General features: G+C 41.9%; 1 protein-coding gene across 2 annotated transcripts in view; it reads right to left on the reverse strand.

The window, feature by feature from the left end:
• Positions 1-1,926: 1,926 nt before the first annotated feature.
• The window catches only part of SIPA1L3 (signal induced proliferation associated 1 like 3), a 657,587-nt gene continuing 634,257 nt past the window's right edge, over positions 1,927-25,256 (reverse strand). For both annotated transcript variants that reach the window (XM_085625340.1, XM_085625341.1), the window contains exons 21-22: positions 11,475-11,556; positions 1,927-8,441 (exon numbers count right to left, since the gene is read on the reverse strand). In XM_085625340.1, the coding sequence (XP_085481466.1) occupies positions 8,301-8,441; positions 11,475-11,556 (223 nt within the window). In that variant the 3' untranslated portion in view covers positions 1,927-8,300. The remainder of the gene's footprint in view (positions 8,442-11,474; positions 11,557-25,256) is intronic.

Here is a 25,256-nt window from a genome sequence, read left to right on the forward strand (position 1 = left end):
GAGGCGCGGGCCCCAGGTCACCGAAGTTCCCTCTATCACGGAGAGCAGTGACACACACTCCCATGTGGTGAGCATACAGTGTCTGGAGGTGCCACTAGGGAAGTCAGTGCAAAAACAAAGGGAGTGCGCAGTCAGCAGGTTGAGGCCACTTCGCATTGGCCGTCCCCAAGTTTCACAGATCACAGGGACAGAGGTCCCCCCTCCACGCACCTGAGCCACATGCTCGGGGGGCAGGGTCAGTTTGTCACCCTCTCGCGCATCCTGGTACCAGCAAAGTAGGGGCCCGGCAGGGCCCCCTTGGAACATCTCACCAGTTTTGCAGGGTCAGCAAGCTAGGGCACAGTTCCAGCCATGCTGGGTCACAAGTACTCTGCACAAGATAAAAAGGGCACCAATCCAGTCACATTGCAGGGGCCCGCAGAGGAGCTAAAGCGATAAAGGTCAATTCCCATGGGGCCCCCGGGGGCTCACCACTCACCTACTCTCGTAGTTGGGCCTATGCCAGGCCCGCTAACTGTTGGGTGCGGCCTCACCCCAGGGGCTCAGTAAAGGCACCAATAACTTCACACAGTACCTCCTACATCATGGCGCAAAACAGCAGCCCTGCCCAGTCTGGTCCCACTGATGCTCTCCAGCCCGCAGTCGGGGCCTCTGTCATGGTCCCATATGGCTGCAATCACCTCCATTCTTGAGTGGGTCGCCAGATAGGTCAAGCCAGCACCCAGGCCTCTGTCCCCTCAGTGTGGGCCACACACACGCCAAGAGGCTCAACTCCGGTGACGATGGAGGCACGGGTAAGTGCAAGAGGCAGATGCTGGCCATGCAGGAAGATTGCCGTGGACGAGCACCAGCCCCATGTGCAGTGTTGGTGGCTGCAAGTGTCTCCAAGCACGGCAGCGGGGGGAGGGGAGGATGACAGGGGGTATATCAGGTGCCCCTATTGGTAGCAGATTAGTCCAGAGGACCCAGGATTATGTCAAATTAAGCCGGGCTTGAACAGAGCTCCGGCAGAGACATCTGTCTTGGCCACCATCTTGGCCACGCCCTTGCCTATTGCCCCCTTATGTATATTAATAATAACTCTCTGACCTCTAACAAACTGAATACTGATAACATTTCCTCTTCTTCTTTTGGATACAATACAGCACATTTAAAAGGATTTGATAGTGGGTTGTGAAATGATGTTCGAGTTTGACACCACGATCATGTCTATTCACTGGAGATCAATGTGAAGCCACAACAACTAATGGAACCTCCTACCTATCTGGAATTTGGAAAGCAAACCAGAACGCCCCAGAAATTTAGCAGAGGTTTGACACGAGCAGCAAAAGCCAAGGATACCAGCAAAAGATTAAAAGAAGAACAAAGTTGGGGACGATAACCGATTAAAAAAGAAGCAAGGAGATGATGATTTTCACTATAAAGTTCATATATAGGATGAGCTCAAGGAGTTGAATGGAACGAGAAGTGGGAACACTGGAAAAAGCATGGGGAAAGACTTTGTAGAGCAACTGAATCCCTCGATCTGTCCCTTCATTGCCCCTTTAATGCCTACTTGATTCTCCTTTTTCCCCACCACCCATTGCTTTACCACATTGAGAAAACTATTTTTCGTGGTCATGATTTTAATACATATCTTTGGCTGTCTTTTTTTGTTTCTTTCCCAGTTTTAATTTTCACATGCAACGTAAAGGAAAGTTGCTACATGGAATCTAAGTTCGGAGCAGTGCATGCTCTCCACATAGCTAATAAATCGTATAGTTTTTTTAAAGATACTGTTCTCCACCTATATTAATTGTAGTCCTTAAATACCTTAGAGGGATATTAGGATTTTTTTTTTTTAATACCCCTACTCATTTCTGTGCTGGTAGAGAAACAAGAAAGAGAAAAAGTACAACAACAAAAAGAGAGTCAAAACCCAAGCAATTTAAATAGACATAAATTTTATCTGTAAGAAGGATTCTTATAAAATAATGAAAAAACATAATTTACACTATTCAAATGTACACTACTGAATAACAGAACAACATTCCTGAAAATTAAAACAATTAAAACACAGTGATCAACAAATAAACAACATACAGGGACATGGAATATGAAAGTGTATCTCCTGTAAATAGAAAATCACATTTTGCATATAAGTTATTACCAACAGTTGCAAATGGAAATGTCAAGTAGATACTTGGGTGCATACTCCATCATCACGATCTACCACACTGATACGTTCCGCAGTGTTGCACCCTTCTGGTATAGGCAATCATTTTGTAAATGCAAAGACAACATGTGCATATGCATCTGCATGATTTGCAGATATTTCACCGTGGGGCAAATACAAACACATTCTAGGCATAGATGTATGCCGTGCTTTGATTACCCCAAGTTACATTATTTATGAACGGGGGGTTCTCCTGTTCCCTCTTGTCACCCTGGCGATGGGCATTTTGCCACTTGCTGCGTTGTTTATATATGTGGTCTAGTGCAGGTGGCAAAATATTCGTCAGCAGGAAAGATGCGTCACAAAGGCCCCTTACCAATCTGCTACTGATATGTCATAAAACGTATAATTCACGAACTGTATCATTAATCAATTTAGCGACAAATACTACATTTGGATTATAAATGTACCGTGATCACTTTTCTGATTTAACCTAGTAGCAGCGGCAAAATTATACTGAAGTGGATTCTGATTAGGTCACCCCACCATAAAAAAAAAGAACTGAGCAGCAAGATAAAGTTCATCTTTGGGTTTCCACACATTGCCATGTGGTAAATTTCTTAGTTTTACTAGTGGATAGAACTGAAACCTATATAGCCCACAGCTGAGCAATAAGGGTCTGATTATATGCATCGTGGGAGGTGTCCGTGATAGATTTAGTGGCACAGAAGGGTTTCCTGTGTTGCCTTTTCACCCTATATTAAGAAGATGGGAATTTTTACTGGTGCATGTCATGCTGTACAACAGTGTCTAGTTCAGGCAAACTACACTTTTCTTAGTGCAATGTGTTAAACAGGTCCTGGTTGGAATACAATACCCCACTTTTAACACATTTGAAATCAAAAAGTAATTGCTCCAAAGTATGACTGTCTGTGCTTCAGACGCAAAAATATTTGCATTTTAGTACTGAAACCGTGGCAAACAACACATTTCTAACAAACTGCTTGGTTTTTTTTTCTTCAAAAAATAATATAAGGTTTGCCTAAAGTCACTTTTGTACAGTCTAAGGTGCACAAAATAACCTACACTCCATGTTACTAAAAGGACAAAACTGGAACCTTTTTAAAGCAAAGAAAGATATTAACACCACCTCGAGCCGCGTGTGGAAACCCAACACTGTTGATCTAAATTCACAGATCAACAGGGAAAAAAAAGCTTTTAATAAAAGAATGGCAATAGCAGCAACCATATCTTGGTCAACTTGAGCTGAATTTCAGGCTGCAACTCCCGAAGATTAGACCTCTGTGAAAGCGGTCTTCTTCGCTTATCCCTTTTTCTGCTGAAATAATCTTCTTTTAGAGACAGTACTAGCTTAACAGACAATCATGCAGCCTGGATCGAAGGAGTTAGTATGAGTGTTCAAGGACTCAGCATTCATGGACCGAATTTAAAAACTATTTCGGTCCCTCACTGAAATGCATTGAGCGATATTGAGATTGCAGCAGGACAGCCATGTTCTCATACATTCTCCTACGCAAAGCGTCTCAAAGTGAAAAACACCTGCAAGAATAAATGCAACTAGAAGAAACGTAATGCCCGATTTAATAATTTCCACCAATTCCTGACTGATGCAGTAAGCAGGTCATCAGCAGGACTATTGCGGGTGGGATTACTGCTGCCATTTACAAGATGATGGTCATTTTGCAGGCACTAAACCGAATGATGGATTGATTGCCTCCGCTAGGAACTGACGCCCACTTCTATATGAGTAGCACAGTCCAACAAAAAATCGATCTTTTTGAAAAACGGTCATTCTAGGGGGTTTGTGATGGAAGTGGTGGGACGAAGGGAATGTTTTCTTGCATGCTGCACATTAAACATATTTTATGATGAGAATGTTTCACGACTGGTACTTTACATACAACGTCAAACACAGAATACAGTAGTTTCACAATTGAATCACACAGTACTGCAACTTTATGATAATTTCGATGTAATCAGTCAACATCATTTTGCTGCGTAGGAGTTGCACTGCAAGACAACTCTTATTATGTGCAACATTATGTGCCACTTTGGTATTGTGTTCTCAAACTTGGAGCATCCAACTATTGAGAGAAATAAAATAAAAACATTACAATTAAGAATGCCTTGAGGCCATGTGAGTTCATAATTTCACATACCTTGCAGAGATGATTGCAGCGGTGCCTATACAAGTCCTGTGCACCAGGTGTTGACAGATTTTAACAGGCAAGGAAATCAAATGTTAAAGGGCTAGGAGTGGCTGTTCAGCATTTCTTATGGAATTTTGAAAATTATACTCTCTCCTTTCACAAACCGTTTTGGAATACTGGCATCACAGGCAGGACTAAAACAATATTTCTCCCAAAGAAGCTGCCGGTTTGAAGTATTACCAAATCATCCCTGTTCAAACATCCCCATCTCACATGCAGGCTCGATCAGGCACCTATCTGTGGACCACTGACTGTTTCCACGCAGATCCTATGATGTTCTCCAGGGTATGGTTACTGCCCCAACACTCGCAGAGAGGAAACAGCGATGCCGAAGTGGACCCCAAGCAATTTGGTTCATAGAACTTTCAGGCCAAAAGCTGGGTCTTTGTGGGTGAAATACACACAGTAAGTAAGCTTATAAAAGGCAGGCTGGGCGGCCTAGATGGCTGTCCTGCAAATCTCTCTGTTGGACACAGGTCTCAAAAACACTCCTGCATTCTTGACTCAGGGACAATGAGCACAGGGCCTGAAAGGAGGTTGAAGCCCTATTCTATAGTAGGTCTTGAATAGGTTCAAGCCTGTAGACTTTGCAATCATGTGCCAATTGTACAATTTTTTGCCTGGGCTAAAACCACAAAAGGTGGTGAAGATGATATGGATTTCTTAAAGGCAGTCACTATAAAGGAAATTTAAGAATATAACAATGTTTTTAAAATAATTTTCGGCCGTTTATGTAAGAGGTCTTTATTCAAAGGCCATATGGATTACTTACTCATTACTATGAAAACCAAATGATGAAAAAAATGGGTACTGCACTCAGCTTCATACTGTTCTTGAAAAAATGTGTTACGCACAATCTTACCACAAAGCAACCGTCTCTTTCAGCATGGGACATACCCTTTAAAACAAACTTATAACTCATCCACACTTGCAAAGACTTGATTCACACACAGAAGGAACACAACTCACCAGATGAAAAGCCTGCCAAAAGACAATCAGGTGTTCTGCAATCATCTGTTAAAAAAATCAACTACTAGACTATTTATTCAAGCCAGGCTTTACCACAACGTATTAAAGTGAAAATTAATATTTTATGTAGCAGATTAAATAAAAAGTCAAAAGACAAACAGCCCTCCTTCAGGGAAGGTGAGAGATCAAAAATAAACTACATGCCAAAAAGAAAAAAGGATGAGGGCCAAATAAGCTTTTTCCTATTTCCTGCTAATACTAAAACTGGGCCTGGTTAGTTAGTGACAAATTGGATGATGGTAGGGTTTCCACACACTTTTTTGGATATTCACCTTGTGTCCACTTGAGGATTTTCTAACAGCATCCTTTGAAGAACATTTTTAAGTCTTGCCTGCTCTGTAGCCATTCACAACTAGTTGAGGAGGAGCGAAAGCATGAACCACCGAATACTTAAAGCCACAATAAATGCTAGTGTGTTTTTATGGAACCTCAGTTCGCCACAAAACTCTTGTAAAGACATGGATTTAGCTACAGGCACCATAGGGCCTATAGTCTTAGACTGCCTCTGTGAAATAGATTGCTCTCAGTGCTTTTGTATCATATTTCGACTACATACAAGAATCAGGAGAGTCACTTACCTAAATCCATATTTTAAAGGAAAACTGTAAGGTAAGACATTTCACTCATAGCAAGATTATATAGACAACACAAAAAGCCATGGCAGCCTTTCCACCACTCTTCTGAATGGTGTTGCCTGACTTCAGTTGTTAGGGATAGGGCAGAGTAACTTAGTAGGAGGCAAATTAATTAAGTCATCAACTGGAGATGGAGCTGTCGGCAATAAGGTGAAAGTGCAGCATCCGACCAAAGAGCGCTTGCAGTCAGATATCTGTATTTGTCACTATCAAACTGTGTGATACTTCCTACAAAGCGATACTCATGAGCTTTGTTCATGCTTTTTTCAGTAAGTATAATTCTGACATGGATCATATTATAGTGCTTTAGAACAAATGGTTATATTGGTTATGTATCCAATATGTAAATGAAACAAAATAATCAAATAAACAAGGTTTTTTTGCAGATTCAGACTAGTTGAATTTAATGAGGCCTCTATTTTCCCTGACTCACAACTGTACAATTTAAATTGGTTTGTCAATTAAAAAAAGATTTGGAAGAGAAAGTTATTACCTAGTTAAGTGAAATAAATTTCCCCAGGAATTGCTTCTAAATATTACCGGCACAATTACTAAGACCATGTATCATCCCTCTCAAAAGATTTTGCTCTTAACAAAAACTAGATAAAAATATTTGTTTGAAGAATCAATCAGTGCTTCTTTGTACCGTATCTGAAAATACTCAGACAACCATTTTTGCCCGGAAATGTCAAAGTAAATATTAGAAAAAGAATTGCTGATATAAATATAGCATTTTTTATAAAGAACATTTACATTTAGACTTTCAAACCTCAAGAGTGACTTTCTATATTGAATTCTGAAAATAATTTAGCTTTCATGAAAATAATCCAATACCTGACAACTCGTTTATCTCTCTCAGATTACTACTGTATTTTTAAAGAAGTACAGCTCTGCAATGCACTCATCTTAAACAAATCATTAAAAAAGGGTAGAGGGGTGATATAACAGCATTCGGGATATCAATTTCCCACTGAAATTTCACAGCTGAAGTTGTAAAATGAATGGTCCATAACTGTGAGAACCATGATCATCATTATAGCAAAAAATTACAACTGGAGGATTTTCTTGGGGGTGGGGGGGGGGGGGGGGGGGGGGTTGTTGATTTCTGCGACTGCTGCTTCGAAAAATTGTTTTGTCCACACTCAAATAATTTCAATGTTTGTCTTTCTTTGAACCTAGGAAAAAATGAAGTTGTAATTTGTGCTGCAGGGTTATTATTATTATTTTTTTTGCATGTGCACCTTTAGAGACTTTTTTTGGAACCATTGAAGAATCCAACAGTGTATTAAATGAGAGACGAATATGGTACAAGCTGTCCCTTGATATCACTGCATGTAAGAAGATGAAATGTCTGTCTGAACTGACCAGAAAATGCAGGTTTCAAGTTTTAGTGCATATGTACCTCTTAGAAGAGAGCCTATGTATGTTATAATAAAATAGTTTCATGAAGCTTTAATGCTAGTAATCTTTGCAATTAAATATATATAACTACACTCACAAATATAGATCTCTTTGCCTCTGAAGATCAATTGGTAAATGAAAATAATTCACTTTGGTCCTACGCAGCCAGACCCAAAAATAAACGTACTGTCGTTTTTTGAACTCACCAGACGATTTTTCTATTTTACACATTTTGCATAAACTTTAAATTGGGTACCAAATATCTGAATTTCACTCAATGAGCAGATATTAATTAAGGTAACAATGTACAAAACAAAACCTATAAATTGATTCTGAAACCGGAATATACACACATTGCATCATTCTATAAACCAGGAATAAACATATGAATGCCACCAATGTGTCCCTTGATAAATAAATAGCATTCTTAGCCCGGTGGTAACTCATCAGGGTGCATGCCATGTAACTGGAAGCAGTTTAAACATAATGGTTCTGAAATTCCAACTGGTGATTTGAGAAGAGTGCTGATGCGAGGTCTGGGCATGGAGCAGCTTCCTACTCACTTCAATCGCTTTTTCAGACAGACGCTGATCAAAAGTGCATTCCAGCCATAAGAGCCATTTTGCGGTGGCCCACCATCTCAGCACCAGCTTCTTCAGTCTCCTGCCTGTCATTCTTGGATCACTGACAAATCAGTGGCGTACCATAGTTCCACCCTTCGTAGAAGAAAAATAAATAAAACTGTAGTAGACGAGACTACAGTTCAAACGCACAGTGGACCGACGGGTGCGTTCAAATGCAAAAATCCAAGTCCCAACAAGGCATCTGCTGAAATTTCCTTTACAGTTCCTACTTTTCTACGGCACCGGAAAAGATTTCAGCAAATTTGCGTAGCTGCTCACTGGCACTGTGCGACTCCACCTGCAAGCGCTGATTATTTTGTCTAAGGTTTGCCACTTCTGCTTGGAGTGCTTCTTTGTCCAGTTTTTCCTAAAGAAAGCAGAATTTTTTAAAATTATCATGGATTCATGCAACATCCTAAATTCCAAGCATAAGTGAGTTTGAAGTAAGTGTTTACTAGTGTTACTCTTTACCATTCTTCAGGAATACATCTGATTTCACTAACTGTGCTAGAATGTGGGATTTACTATGGGAAGAGCTGGTCTTATTATAAATCCATTTGTTTGTTCTCCCGCCATTTGTGTGGCAATGCATGAGAATTAGTAGTTTATGGTCACATCAATGAAGACACCACACACAATACTTTAGGTGTCCCATATTTTTGCTGACCCACATCATGATGAGGAGATCTAAGCTAAGGATGTGCAAAGTTGCAGGTCAGGTTGCACAAACAGATTTCAGGAGGATGCAGATGCTGGCTTTATGGCAAGAACAAGCTTTAAACCGAGGCATGCCCAATACTGGGACCTGCAAAATGAACACCAGACCAAAGTAAAAGCAGGAGTGCTAAATGGAAGCTGAAGTCTGCTATTGCAAATTCAGTGGCAGTGAATCTAAGATCTTCAAACATTTACTAACAGTAATGGTGCCAAGCAGGGTAGTACTCACCCCAGTTGAAAAGCATGATTTAACATCTGAAAATACCAGCAGAATATTAATATAGGAGCACGTATAAATGTGTAGTCCTGCACCAGCTTTGTTAGCTCAAACATAAACAGAATGGCAGAAAAACGAAGATTTCCAAATTTGTCTGCGCAGGGGCTCTTCTATTAAAGTGTTAGTTCAATACTTCAGTCCTGACAGGATACTATTAGAGGACTTACCAACAAATTAGGAACAGATACCAGAAATGGACTTGGCCAAATTACACTTTCTGTTCAATGTGAAGTGCCTTCTCTAAATAGTCTAATAACTTTGACAAGATTATCTAACAAGCTTCACTGATATGTCACCCAATTCCATATTTCCATAGATATAGTAGATGGAAAAACACTAAAAAAACGAAAATGAAGAAGCCTTGTGAAGATAGACTCTGCATGCACATGATGCTCTAAAACAGAGATCAAAGTTTAGTGAGTATGCGCCCTTTTTTCCACATCCTGGAGGCATTGATTCATACATCTCTGAAGCCAACTGGGCATCGTTTTAAGATGATCACTTTAACTACCTAAACGCAGAGAGCCTCCAGCAGGACAATCAAGAAACCAGAGTCTCGATACTAACTAAAGAACCAAACAAGGTGGATATAGATTTCATATGGCAGGTAGCTAAAAGGCGGAGAGAAGGTGCACCAGGTCCTAATGGGATCCTCCATAGTGTTCAAACACGATCCAACCCTATGGACAGCAACTCTAGTACTTGTTTTCACACAGATAAGGAGCACCGGCATCCTGCCCACCTCATGGCAAGGTTTGGTTAAATCACCAATCTTCAAGGGTGGCAACAGATCATCTCCAGCTAACTACAGCTTAGTTGCCCTGATTGATAATGATGGCAAGTATTTTGCTGGGTATCAAGAAAAATGGTATGCAGTTCCTAGTAGAGGAGGGTTGGAAAGGAGAGCGAGGTGACTCAAGGAGTCCCTAACTGGACACTGTTAGTGTCGGTGAGAAAGGGGGTGGACGGGGAAGTCCTTCCTTTCGGAATAAGTGCCCTCACACACCCAGGATTTTGCTACATCAAGTGTGAAGAAAGCAAGCACACAACACATTCCTGCAAGATCGAATTGATCAAATCCGGTTGCACAAAAGACTAACCATGAAAGACAGTGAGGTGAAGCCGAATATTCTGAAACACATTCTATATCTCCCTGCATGCCAAAATGACAAGTAACTCAGCGCAATCAAGAAAAAGTCGAACACTGTTTTGCAGCTCCAGGCAGCAAATGCAGAAATGTGTTAAGTAAATCATATTATTCCAGAAGTTACACTGCTGTGTAGAATATTGCAGTTTTCCTTCGTGTAACTTCTAGGTAGAAATAGTGTTGGCTCTGTCTCTGGGTTAACCTCTGGAGCTGCGAAGAAACACTTGAAAGATTACAATGGAAGATCTGTTGCTCTCTCCTCCTTGGTGCAGTTCCTAAGAGTGGTGGATAATGGGACAATAGCTCTCCTCACATGGAGAAGTAGACTCCTAGGGCATCAATAGATTTGTCCGGGTGTTGAAAGAAACCTACTTGGGAAGGAGGCTGTGCCTCTCCTGGAATTGAGGAAACAACATTACAAAAACATGATTTACTGGACGTTCCTAATCGCCCTAGGATAGCATAGGAAAAGAGGATAAGGACAAGTTGGAGGAAGCTATTTGTGGAAAGACTTTGTGTCCCAGAGCCTGGAGAAATGGGAAAAAGCACAGCCTTAAGCCTTACAGCACCACAACAGCAAAGAATTTCGTGGCACACTAAGGAAAGCTGGCTTATCTGCCACGGGGCTGAGCAAAGTATTGTCACAAGTATTCCTTTGCCAGTAACTGCAGAAAAACATGTAAGCCTGGAAAACACCACAGTGAGTTGATAATAATTGAAAGATATTGCACTCAAGCAAACTACTGAAGAGGGCTGTACCAAATGCTCTATGTATTGTGCTGATATGATCCTTAGAAGACAGTAAACAGTCTCTATCCAGATAGAAACACTGCACACACATACTTTCTGAGGCAAAGAGCAAGTTTAAAGACAGGAAAATTGAAAAAGGCACCATGGTTCTAAAGTCTTACACTCAAATATTAGTCCAGAGATCCCATATATACTGAGCTAGCAGAAAAGCAAATGAAGTGCCTGAGTTATGAGATTTGACTATTATGCATTGATCATCACCGCAGATCAAACAAATTAGCTATGCCTAAAATATCAAAATAGTAAAACATTTTGTCCAACTAATCTAGGTAACTAAGCCATATTCTAAGCAAAATAACAGAGTAGATTCCCTTACATTTACTCATGCATTGTGATTTTGCACACCTTTATGTGTTAAATTTTGGTTACTTCAGAGTGTGCCAGTAGGAGAGTAGTGTCGTGGACTGGTAAGGAGGGAATGTTAAACACTTTTTCACTGGCTCACTTACTTTCTGCAGGTCAGTGTGAAGCTGCTTCAACATGACTTCCAGTTGATATACTTTTCCAGTTAGATCAGCAGGAGGGTTCTCACTAAAACAAAGAGACCTGAATTACTGAATATCCACAAAATAATTTGTTTCCTGTTATTTTTAATAACATTTACGAAGAAGCAACTGACATTTAAACCACTATAAATCAATTTGACTGTCAATGTTACCCAAACCTGTATCCTAAGCTTCTCTTAATATACATTCCAATTGATACATTAGCATTTCATGTAAAAGTCCATCCTCACCTTCACTACTTTGTGAACCCAACCTATATATTGTATTATTTTATATTATGCACCTTTTTGTATTGCTGTGTTTTACAAGTACATATGTCTGGGGGTAGAATTTCTGAGTAGAACACCTGTGAAACTCATCTGTAAAGGAAAGCAAACGGAGGCACAGTAGTAAGACACTGAGTAGATTTAAATTTGCCCGACTTTGGAGATATGATGCTAAGACATCCACAAGCATTTTGTTTCTTTCCTCTGCACAATTTCAGTATTTCTACAACTTAATGGCCATCAACTGGGGCTGGCCTCACCCTCACTACAACTCAGCTTCTGACTCAAGTGATTTCTAGGTCCATCTAAAAGTGCATACATAGGATGCAAAGGAGGCTTCAGTGAGTTGTATGATGGGATGGCGATTAAAGGTCTAAGAATGCAGACACTGGAACTCGAGGATCCCTTCCCCACCCCAAACATAACAAGCATTTACAATGCAATAGGTCTCGCAATGACATTGTTTTGAGCTATTGGCATTGTAAATGTTTCTGTTTTTCTTTTCCCTTTGTGAAGCATTAATCAAATGGTGTAATGCAAAATGAGTTTAGAAGAAAGAAAACAAGAAGCTGCGACCTCGGGGAATGATGTCTCATAAACCTATGCAAAAACATGAAGACGCTAGGTATACATTTGCTCTTTGGAGTAAAAAAAAAATGTGAACGCTTTTGCGGTTTCTAAATATTTAATTAACGATAAAACGGATTCTCTTTTAGATGGAATTTACCTTTGCTTGCAGTTATATGCAGGGCAGTGAAATATGAACCGTTTCATTTTTCATTCCACACATCACTGGTACACAACGGTCTTAGGACCACACAGCACCCGTGCACTCAGTCCTTAGGGCCACACATCACTGGCGCTCTCAGTACTCAGGGACACATAGCACCGTCGCATTTAGTCCTTCGGACCACACATCACCGGTGCACTTGGTTCTTTGGGACTACACATTACTGGTGCTCTCAGTCCTTAAGGCCACACAGCACCGGTGCACTTAGTCCTCACGACCACAAGGATCCGAAGCTCTCTTCTCACACCAGCTGCTGAGAGCTCGTCCTGTTCCAGTGCGAACTGGCACATTCCTGCCTCGGATGAGCGCTCCACCTCAGATTCTTTGGCCGGAGGGACCTGAGCCGCCCTTCATGCTGCACTGGTTGGCGTCAGTAGGACGGTTGGTGAGGACTGCACCCCGCCTTTTACACAGGGGTTCAGGCGCAGCCAGGGGGCCCGCACAAGGTGTTCACCGCCCTGGGTGTCGGCAGAATTCTTTTTAGTGCCCCCTCCCCACTTCAGAAGCAGCCGTGAGTGACACCCTGTGTCGGAGAGTGGGCTGCAGTGCACAATCATTCATCGGGGATCTCACCCCTTATCACGTAATTTCCTGCCAACTGGGCACTCTCGCAGACACGGCCAGGAACTGCCATGGACTCCCTCTGGGCATGAACCAGTAGCGCGCCAAGGCGCAGAGAGAGCTACCAGCAAACGGGTGTTGTCACTAACATGACAAGCTTCACAACTTTGCAAACAAAGTTAAACAAGAACGTCACTTGCCAACAGCAAATCAGGCCAACAATAAGGAGCAGAGAGAGTGCTCGCTTGCATCAACGATTACTAAACCACCAAAGCTTCCCTTAAAGGACAGCCCACCCGGAGCATCCGCTGTCCGAAATCTGCGAAAACTGCACCAACAAAGCCAAGGCGTCAAGTACACGGATAGATAATTCCAAGCAGGCCACAACAGACAGGTTAGCAGCTCCAATCAACAAATGCACCCTAATAAGGAGTCTCTCTTTGCGTATTGTGGTCTTTGAAACCCAGCACACTAAATTACAGTTAATGGTTTAGCACCAAACGTCTTCAAATCAACAAGTGCGGAACCCAAAAGTAAAAAAAAAAAGTAAATAAAATGAGTTACTAGAGCCTCTTCCGCCAGAAAGCAGCTCCATATCCGGGCCGGGAAAGAGACCTGGGAGGTCGAGGGCAGCCCGCGCATGCGCGGTTACTGAATTTTTGCGTGTTCTGCGACTGCGGCTCGTGCCCAGTGGCAGCGGCGCGTGCGGACTTTAAAAGCCGCCGTACTTTAATGAGTGCTGCATCGTGCAGCCCAGGGAGGGGGCTGCCAAAGCAGACAAGGCAAAAAAAGAAAAGCAGAAGTCCGGCGGGAGCCCACCCCGCCTTCGTGAATGCCGCATGGTTTCAGACGGGGCTCCTGTGAGCAAGACGGAGCCCCGCGTGGTGCTGCAGTGAGCCGCTGAAGACACGTGACCAGCCGGAGTCCCCACAAGAGTTGGTAAGTGGGGTATACTGTACGTTTAAAGCACGCCGCGCTTGGAGCGCACGTGTGCATTTAAAAAAATAAATACATTGCATGTTGTACATTTAAAGCGTACATGCGCATTTAAAAAAAAAAAATACATGAGGCTGGTGAGGACGAAAGTGAAACTGCATGCTGGCTTGCGAGGGAAGGGGGACAGGAGATGTGCACGCCGCGTGGCTGTAAGCGCGTACACCAACTCAAATCCGCCAAAAGCCTGCGCGTGCCCATCTCCTGTCCCACTTCCGAGGCAAGTCAGCAACAATAGATCTCGCTGGCGACAGCAGCGCTTCGCGCTGCATTCGCAGGCAAGACCTAAAAATGAATGGGCGACAACCCCATGAAACGCAGTCTGTGACCCGATCCTAGTATCCCCACCTGGCCACACAGTATAATCTTTCGTTGCCCTGGCTTTAAAGAAGAGAAAAAGCGTGGAGGGCAAGTGAGGGCAACAAGGAATCGGTCCATCATTCCCGACAATTACTGAACTTGGGTACAACAGTGTTCTTACAAGAATGCAGGCTTTTAAAAACAATTTGTTTATTGGTATTTTTTGTTTAAATAAAAAAAGAAGGAGATGAGCCTTCATAGAAAGAAGTGGTAAAATACTAGTTATTACTTTGCTTTAGCATAATTATTGGCATTTACTGTTATACATTTGAGATTTTATCCATTTGAAACTGATATCGTCCTACTTTAAAAGTAGTAGCTGAGAGATTTAATTATTGTTAATACAGTTCATCCACCCCGTTAAACTTATTTTGGTAAACCCTATCCAGTATATAAAATCTTTTTTTTTTTTTTTATTATTCTCGCTGGTACCATGCGACAACATGGATCTTGTGAGGTACCTCTGTACTGCTACGACACAGCTAGTACCATCGGAGTACCAAAAATAATAAAACAAAATAAATAGAATAGCAATCTCCAAAAGGTTGTGCAAAGCGGGCGCTGGGCGCTCCACGGTAGGTTAGACCAGGGCTTGGCCATAGGACGTGCGTAGTGGCGGCTGGTTGCCCCATGGTGGGTTGGACACAGGGCCTGCAACCAACCCTACTGCACTTAACCTTTGGTCAGGCCCTGTGATCAAAACCCCTTGGCACTACATCACGTGCTACGCACGGCCTTTGGCAAATCCTTATGTTACATGTACACACAGGGATTTGACCAAAAAAGTAGTTACATCTGCTCAAGGCAAGCATAACAAGGAGAAAGGCTTTATTTCTCCATACATTTACAACTTTAAATGTGTGCTTATTATTACTGTACATATACAAATTTGCTAATACATTGTTTTTGTATTAAAAGGCTCGCCTGGTAGTACAAACACATAAGATTAACACAACACAAATACTCCTGCTTTACGGGGCAAGGATAACTAAATTAGTGCATGGCAGTGAAAAATCCACCAGGGCTGGGGTAGAGAAAAAGAACACAAATCTTTTGGTAGATAAAATGTTTACTTTCTTTGTGACTTTGATGGAACACATTGCACCATGTTTGTGCGCCATCATGCTAAATAAGGTTACAGTTCCCCTTTAAATATAGTCTAAAATACTTTTACATTTATACACAGACATAATAATAGAAATGTTTCTTTCTTTTCTAACCATAAAAAGTGGTTCCAACAAGAACCTTTTTGCATACTTTAAAACATTATTTATTTTTCTGTTAATTTTCAATTTTTGGGGAGTTCAACTAAACAAAATAAATAAAAGACCATCAAAACTTGGGAACACAATTTTTTCCAAAAACTATGACACTCGGGATGATGTGCAGCCACCTGCTTGTCTCGAGCTGCCAAACTCTGCTCTCCTACAGATATAACTTTACAGCAGTGAGTGAAGCATAAACCTATGTTGGAGTACAAAGGTCTGATATTTTGTTGTTTGGCAAGTACTTCTAGTAGTACAGAGTAGCCAGCTTGTACTGAACAGTAGCAGAAGACGCGAATGCCTCCTCTTCCTCTCTCTGTCTCCACTTTACAGGATTCAGGTGGTTAGTGCTCCATGCTTTAAGATGTTTGATTGAGCATTCTAGAAGTACCAAAAGAGTACTTCTTCCCAGTGGCCCTGCTGAGTTCTTTGTAGCATAGATTGCATGTCACTACTTTCAACAACACTTTCTTTTCTCCAGGTGGAATGGAGAAGAAAAATTGCCAGATGATGGATTTAGTGGAGGACTGTTGCACCTCATGATGAGGTTCTTCGCCTCCTGTATGGTCTGCTCCAGATTCCATGGTTTCTAAATTTTTAGGTTAAATCGGCCATCCCCCCAAAAAGTCTTAGAGAGAAAAAATCTTGCGAGTTCACAAGATGCAGATACACTTACATGCAATCCCTTATGAGGGTAATGGGGCAGAAACATCTTCAACATGCAACAATAAAGTAAAATCAACAATTCAGATGTGTTTTTACTGTGAGTCACAGATACCGCAGTACCATTTTATGGGTACTCAACTCCTAGAAACACCAACATTATAGTTAGAACTACAAAAGATCTTGGTACTTTGGGCCTGTCAGGAAATCACTCGGCTCAAACTTAACATAAAATTTCCCCTTCTCAGTAAACACAACTTTAAAAAAACATCTGGGACCTGCGGCACTACGGTGGGGCCTGGAAAAAGAGCTAAAAGCCTCGAGAGAGACAGGGCACTCTATCATTTGCTGTGTGGGTCCTGAGATACTAGTGGGACAACAAATAAATAAGAATGAAAGCGGACATCTGATTGGCCACTCAGGGCCATTAATATTAAGCCCCAAGTCTTTAGAAGAAAAGCTGAAATGAATTTGTTCATTACATTAGCACATTGCTTTTTTCAGGAGCCGCATTTCACTGTATAAAATTGGAGTCCATGATGGCCTCAGAGAGAATGCCTCAACAGCAGACACCAACAACACCATCCATTGGTCCTTCCACAGATGGATCATGAAAGGATGATGGTGTAATGGTCCTGCCTTCGACATCCGCAAGACAAAATGGGGTCTGAAAAGAATCAGTCGAGTGGCCGTTCTTCAAATGACCAACTGGCCAAAAAAATGAATGTACAAGAAATTATGTGCACCTTGTACAGGCAAGTGCTCCATTGGGGTAAAACTGGGCTGTACTCCATAGATAGGAGAATGTGGAAGCACCTAGGGTTTAAGCATCCCACCAACATACTTTGTGTTAAGGTGCAAAAGATGAAAGGAGTAGTTTAGTATAAAACCTATATTTTGACAATGTTCGTCGCCATAAAAATGCAGCAAATACATCACATTACAAGAAAGAAATTCATCACAAAGTAGCAGAAAACCGCATTTCATAGTAAAAACCTGTCCTTAATCTCAATTACTTTAGAATATATAAAACATGAACTCCCAGAAAAGACAAGAAATTTCTTAAGAAAGGCATTTAGGTCGTAACATCATTTCGTGCATATAAGGGGGATCTCCCCACTTTATAAACACCTGCCCGGATAACCGGAAAAAGTGCGAGTGATAATTTATTGCAAAATAGATAAATAACATCACAGCATGGCTATCTATACTTAGAAGCTGCACTAATGCAGGGAAAAAAATAAAAACAAATTAAAATGACATTGAGTTCCTCCTACTGAGGGCACATTTTAAAAATGAGCATATGTGAAGAAATCGTTGGGGACTCTAGGGCTTGGAGGTACTCCAAGGCTGCCAGGGAAGTACAAATACCCTGCTTCCTAATGATGGGGAGTAAATACATTTTGCTAAGATCCTGATAAAATTTGCAGGAAAAAGTGAAATGTAGCAGACTTTGTGATCAAACTTCATTGCATGGACAGAACACTATACTGGCCACATCGTACTGCCCAGGGAAAAATTCGAATGCCATCTTACAAAACCTAGGCGAAAGCACGTTGTTAGACTTGGGGGTCTCTAGTTGGCACAGGTATGCACTTGTGACAAATAGGGACCCTCTCCTCTAGTCAGGGTAAAGGGGTACACTCCTAAAATAACCCCTGCTCACCCCCTTGGTAGCTTGGCACGAGCAGACAGGCTTTTCTCAGAGGCAGTATGTAAAGCATTTGTGAACACATACAGTAACCAAGTGACAACACTACAAATGGACACCACACAGGTTTTATATCAAAAATAAGTATTCTTTATATAGATTTACCACAAGACCATTAAACGACAAAAACACCCAATACTGTTACTTTAGATGGTAGAATTTTGCTTAGTTCTCTTAAGTTCTTAGATGCGACACCAAGTCAATGTACCTTTTAGATGCGACACGCAGGGCAACGAAAGTGTTGCAACGATGTTGATGCGATGAAGTTTTTGGTGCAAAGAAATAAAGACGTGAAGATCTTCCAGATGCGGCACGCTTCTCCGATGTTGCGAGAAGACTCGATGCTTCAGCTGCAGCTGCGACACACTTTACGCGATGCGACGACAGCGGCCTTGGCAGCGGTACTCTCCTCCGACGTTTGCGAGACGCTTCCGCTCGATGCGATGTTGCAGCGGCGACACCCCTTTACGTGATGCGACGACAGCAGCTCCGACGGCAACACGCTTCTCCGTGGATGCGAGGCGCTTTTCTTGATGCTGTGCAATGCGACAACTACGATGGCGACCCGCTTCTTCCTCGATGCGAGACTCTTCTCTTTATGCGGTGCAATACGTCAGCTACGATGGCTGCGATGGCGACACGCTTCATCAGCGTTGCGAGACACTTCCTGGATGATGCGAGACGCTTCCGCTCAATGCGATGCTGCAGCGGCGACACACTTTACAAGATGGGACGACAACCGCTCCGACGGCGGCACGCTTCTCCTTCTGGAGTCGCACTTTCAGCTCCTTGCGGCACGCACTCCCTCAGAAGGTCCAACAACAGCAGAAGGCACTTCCAAAGAACTCTGGGGAGCTGAGGGGTGAGGTCTGTTGTTCCTGAGACTTCAGCAGAAGGCAAGCTCTTTTCCAAGCCCTTGGAGATCCTTCACAAGTTGAGCAAAAGTACACACAAAGTTACTTTCATCTCTCTTTGGCAGTAAGGCAACTACTGCAGGCCAATCCCCCAGGTTCAGGGATAGTTTCTTCCTCAGCTTCTTCTGGTTCCTCCCTCAGCAGAGGTCCTTCTTGTTTTCCCAAAGTGATCTAATTTCTTGGGATCAGGGTCCAAATATTTATACCCAGAAATCCTTTGTCCTCTGAAGGCAGAGGGGCCTTTGTCCAGTCCAAACCAGTTCCTGAGCACTCTGTTTACCAGACTTCTCCTTTCCTTTCACAGTGCAGGGCAGAAACATTAGACATCCCACAGGAGGTGGAGCCAGCATTGTGGAAGGCAAGTACAGCCCTGGAGCACTTTGTTGACAGGATTCCTTCTCTTCATTCACTGTGCAGGGCAGAGACATCAGCCGCTCCCCAGGAGGTGGAGCCAGCATTGTGGAAAGCAGGCACAGCCCTATTCAGATCCCAGGTGCAACTCCTCCCACCCATCTAGAGGCAGAACTCTCTATTCACCACTGGGGCACCCTACCCTGTCTCCTGGAATTCCCCAGCCCTGTCACTCAAACTCCAGACAAAGGAATACACACAGCCTAGCAGAGGCAGGTTTGAATGGTTAGACAAGAAAATGCCTACTTTCTAAAAGTAAGGTAAATAAAACAGCTGGGCGTGCACTCAAATTCAACTATTTTACCATGTAAACATAATAATCACAATAATCATAGACAGTTCGAAGCTTGGTGTGCTGTTCCTGAGGTGGTTCCACCCTACCACCAGATTCAAAATTAAAAGAAGACTGGAGCAGAATGCCCCAGACAGGGAACGCACTACCGAAAACACTCAAAGGTGAGTGTAAAACATTATGTACATCAATAGTAAGAGATTGAAGATAGCTGTGCTCAATAGAAAACAATTGTATCCAGTTGCAACTGAAATAAACGTGACAATCCAAAGTGAGAACAGACGCTTTCTTTCTGAAGTAGTGTTTTAATCACAATACTTCTGGGGGCTCCAAAGTTCAAAGTAGTACAAAATGGTCCAAATGATATATCAAAACAATGTGTTGAGGCTTGAGATGCGTTCCCAATGCATTTCGGGTGAATCTATCACCCTTCTTCAGGGGAAATCTACGACCAAAATATAATACATTTTTTCAGTATACATGTCATTCAAGTATCAGCATGAAAATAAATAGAAGAATGGAGGGGTTTAGTGCCACAGAGGGAATAAAAATACTACGATATAAGGTGGATTAATGAAAGATGCAGGCTGGTAACCAGTGATAAAGGAAACAGATAATGGGAGAATAGCCACACAAGCCAATGCGTAGGAAGCTAAAAGATTTTAGATTACCCTTGTGTGAGGTAACCCGAGCACCGTGAATATTGTGTAATCAAAACCTGCTCTACCTCAAGATAAACAGAAGGATGTCAATATGAAAAGCCAGACGATTTAAAATGTTCAGAACTGCCTGTGAAATAAATGAAAAAATAAGTTTCAAAATGTTATCACAATTATACCGTGCAGGCTGCCGGTCTAGTCTGACAAAAATAAAGCAACTCACCAGGCGTGATACAACACTGTGTTACTCAACTAACAGTAAAGTTGCGTGCACTGAAGACACTGATAGTGAATGCCGTGGTATACGGCGAAACAGAATGAATGATGGTGGCTGTGCGGTTGCCTGAAAGAAACGGAAAATGCACACAGAACTGTATCTGTAATTCTCTAGAGTATGTGTCTGCAAGCGTTAAAATTGAAATTGTGTGAGAAAGCCATAGACAAGAATACTGCCTGTCCACTATACCAAGAACAAAAAAGTTTTTTTACCTCTCCTTTCTAGCGGTCAGTGAGCGCGATGATACCGAATGTGCTGTTGCGAGCACTGAAAGCGTGCCGCTGTATAAGTGTTGTGGCCACCGGAACAGGCTAGGCCGAGCCGGCGCCATAAACAAAGATGAGGGACTCGTGTGAAGGCTGAGCGTAAAAGGGCAGCCATCTTGCAGTGGTAAGGTATACCAAAGAAACCACGAATAACAGCCAGACAGAGTTATAGAATATTAGTGTGGCGTGGAAGATGTTTGGGGAAAGGAAGAAATATAAGGAAAAACACAAAGAAAGACAGCAAAAGTAAAGTTACAAACTGATCACAAAGCGCAGTGAACAATGTCATCGAACATGATCTGCAAGATCCATAAATGAACAGCAGATAGTGTTGCGAAAATTACGTTGCTTATTCATTCAAATGTAATAATGGTGAGCTCGTCCAAATGCAATTCTGATTATTGCCAAATTCAACGCGGTTACTGGAGTATGCATCAGGAGAACATTGCTCTAGTATTCTTTACAGGATTCATACAAACATAATAGACTAGCAAGCTTAATATGGAAATGATGAGCTCAACCTCATGCTACATCAGACCCTTGCGAGTAAACGCGGAGGCAGTATCATATAAACAAGTTACACAAGCTCCAACGATGCACATCCAGAGAGTTACGAAAATTACATTGCTTATTCATGCAAGTACTGAAATAAAGAACACATCTACATACAAAGTTGATAGCCAAATTCAGTGGAGCTACAAGGGCTGTATACAACAATTACGTGCTCAAATGCTATTACTTGCAAGACTGATGCAATAATAATAAGCTGACAGTAATAGTTCAGAAGTAGTGAACACGATCACATGCTGTGTTCAGTATAATCAGTTTCAGCGCAAAGTTCCTAATGCAGTTATAACATTGTTCATGGCTGTAAATATAACAAAGAGTAATCTAAATGTGAACTAATGCAGTGACGGCTCAACAATATCAATGAAATAAAACATGAAGTCATGCTAACGCAACGTTATATATAAGAAAATCACACTGTTAAATAATACAATTCAATAATGAAGTTCGTGAAACTGTACAAGAATAAATAATGAAAGCCTGCTGAGTGAACTAAAACTCAGTAACATGCGTGAATGTATGTGAAAAGAGATAATCACAGTGAGTCTGAAAAGGTGATAAGACTTAACCTACACATAGCTGTTGGTCCTAACTCCCATTGTTACAGAAATCCTATAGGAAACATGCAAACTCGATTTTATCGTTCAAACCTTTGTGACTCAAGGTATCCAGATGACGAATCCAAAAAGACTCCCTTTGGGTAATGAACTTGGTCATGTCTCGGTCATTGTGTGATTGTACAACTTCAATCACGCTGAATCTCATTTGTGCTATAGTGTGTTGTCTGTCGCACCAGTGACTTGCTAATGGTGAGCTCAATGTTCTGGTTCGGATTCTACTCTTGTGCTCTGTGATTCGAGTGCGTAAAGTCCTTTCGGTCTTTCCTACGTAATACAAGCCACAAGGGCATCGTATTATGTATATAACATTTTGTGTGTTGCAATTCGCTGTAAAGTGAAACTTGATTGGTTTACCCGACCAGGGGTGCGACATGAATGTACCGGTGATGACATTATTACAGTGGGAACAGTTATAGCACTTTGTCATACCCTTCGGTGCTTGGATGTCTAGAGATTCACGCGACTTCAAAAGTTCCTTAACCCTTTCCATGCTCATGACGGAACGGTTCCGTCATGAGCATCGGTTGAGCTGTGCTCATGACGGAACCGTTCCGTCATGGCCCCGCCCGCGCTCGAACCCTTCAGCACCGCGGAGGAATCCGCGCAGCGCTGAAGGGGTTATGATTATTGGAACGTTTATATGCAAAGATCGGGGGATCTTTGAAAAGGTTCCCAAAATCTGGTTCAGTTTGTAGCAAGTCCCATCTGTTCAATAGGATTTTTTTGATGGCAGGCGAGTGGGTTGAGAATTTGGACACAAAAACCTCCCTGGTTTGTGGAATTTTCAGTCGTTTGTCCAGTAATGCGGATCTAGAAACCTGCTCTAATCTTGCCACTGATGCCTCCACTATTGTACTCGGATACCCAAGTGTTTAAAACTGTTGCTTTGTTTCTTCAAGAGTTGTCTGTAATTGCGAAGTGTCTGAAGTAATGCGCTTTGCAACTCACTAATTTCCTATTCTAGGTCAACTAAGACATTAGAAAGTTCCTCAACAATCAACAAGATGAGGTCTAGTGAATATCTTCTCTTAATGATATCTCTTTGGAAGATAGAGATAGAGTGGGATATCGGAAAAACAAGTCTAACAGTTTGGAAGTCATTCAGGGGTTCATTCAGTAGGAATCATGGATCACTTTTTTGAATAAGCTTGAAGTTGGAAAGTCACTTCATGAAAGATTCTTGTCGCATTAAATTCAGGGATGGGTGGTAGAGCTCATTTAAACGAGAAGTAGACACAGTGTTTCCTTGTGCACATCAATAGATTTATGTTTAAATAATGCATTGTTTGTATAATTTACAGAAACTCAGCCCCCGAAGAAGGGCCAGAGGGGCCCGAAATGCATTGGGCATAAAATAAACGAAGAAAATATTTCTGTTGATTAAATTAATGGATGCGATGGACAAAGAGTTTGGTTGGTTCAAAAGCGAATCTATTAAAAAAAGAATGTTTGAACTCTCGTACAGGATATAAATGAATTATGAAATAAACAAACACATGAAGACAGTTTATTGTTCTCTATGGTGAGTTTTGAAATGGAATGGTGATAAATGACAAATGACAATTAAGCAAGCAGCTTCAGGCAACAGTGCGCAAAGGCCAAGGTGAAGTACTTGGATAAATAAGTTCAGTTCAGGACCTGTTCAGACAGCAGGTCAACCATTGCAGCATGCCTATTCTTAGGATGTCAATCAAGTAGAAATTAAAGAATAAACCGGAGTGCTCCCCTTCAAATAAATTTAAGTTTTCAAAAAGCTAGATTTTTACCCAGAAGGTGTGCTATTTGTGATTTGGTGTAAATCCATTCAGTAGTTTTTGTGGAATTAAGGTTACAAATGTATAGATATCAGGTCTGTATATAGCTATCCAGACTGTTGGTGTCCAGATATGCTCTGAAATTGTGTACATAATTTAAATCTATCATAGAAGGCCTGATCCCCTGTAATTATTTTCAACCATAATAGAACTTCTGCAAAATCAAGAACCACACGCCTGAGGCAGAAACATCATAATTACTCTTTTCTGGAACAATCACAAGGTGGGCTCAGTGGCAATCGCTTGAGCGGTTTTCAGAGGAAGGGACAGAAGTAAACTCATTGTATCAAGTGCAGAATCGAGAACACTCCCATCAATGATTCCAGAAAGTGCGACACTTCCTCCCCAACAGGGATGTGTGATAGGACAATGGAAACACATCAAACCTACTTGATGATGTTGCTATGGAGAGTAAGGCAAAGAGCTGTTCATATCCTGCCATGCCCTGTGCAGGCCAGACAGCTGCTTCAGGTGTTTGGGCGTCTTTAATAGTGGCCACCATTGATATTGAATGCTTTACCTTTTACATTTCTTATATTACTGTTCAAATGTCTTAAAGGCAAGGCCTTCAAGCAAAAACAGCAGGCTACTTGAAATTCTCAAGGCTCTGATCAACTTCTGTCCACAGAAACGTAGCACCATCATAGGAGAACTTGATTAGTCATGCATGGGCATACCTGAGGATCTTCTCAATCTCATCAGCAGTCTTATCACATTATCACACTTTGATATGGAAACCCAGTTCAGGAGACAAGAACCATTACGTCCTGAGGCACTCTTTCCCAGTCTTCCAACTTCTTTGACACATGTCTGGAGGCACAGAGGGAAGAATCTCCCTATGTAAATAAGTTTTAACATTCGTGGTCGGTAGATGAAAGTTGTGGGCCTCTGCTGTTCTAGCCTCGACAGCTACACAAGAGGACGAATCCTCTGAATAAGAGACCAGAAATTCTCGTTTGTGGTAGGTAACAAAGCAAATTTGTATTTTGGAGGTCCACAAAACAAACATATTAGAGTGAAGGAGAGAAATCCTCTCAGAGAGGGGACAGAGCTCCCTCATGACTCCATAAATATTATTGAAGGCATCAACACACTTCCCCCACATAAGCTGGCAGACAGTTCTAAACCAGGAGTGGATTCCCAGGGTATGCGTGTACTTGATTTTTCTTTTTTATTTATATGTACAGCCCATCCTGGACCGTTTTAAAACCAGCAACTGATTCAGCATGGGGTATTGTGGCACTTGTGGTTCAGTCTGAGCAAATCAGGATGAGGAGGTTGAACCAGAAATCATGG

This window comes from Triturus cristatus, chromosome 9, assembly GCF_964204655.1.
Source record: "Triturus cristatus chromosome 9, aTriCri1.1, whole genome shotgun sequence".
In the NCBI taxonomy this organism is placed as follows: Eukaryota; Metazoa; Chordata; class Amphibia; order Caudata; family Salamandridae; genus Triturus; species Triturus cristatus.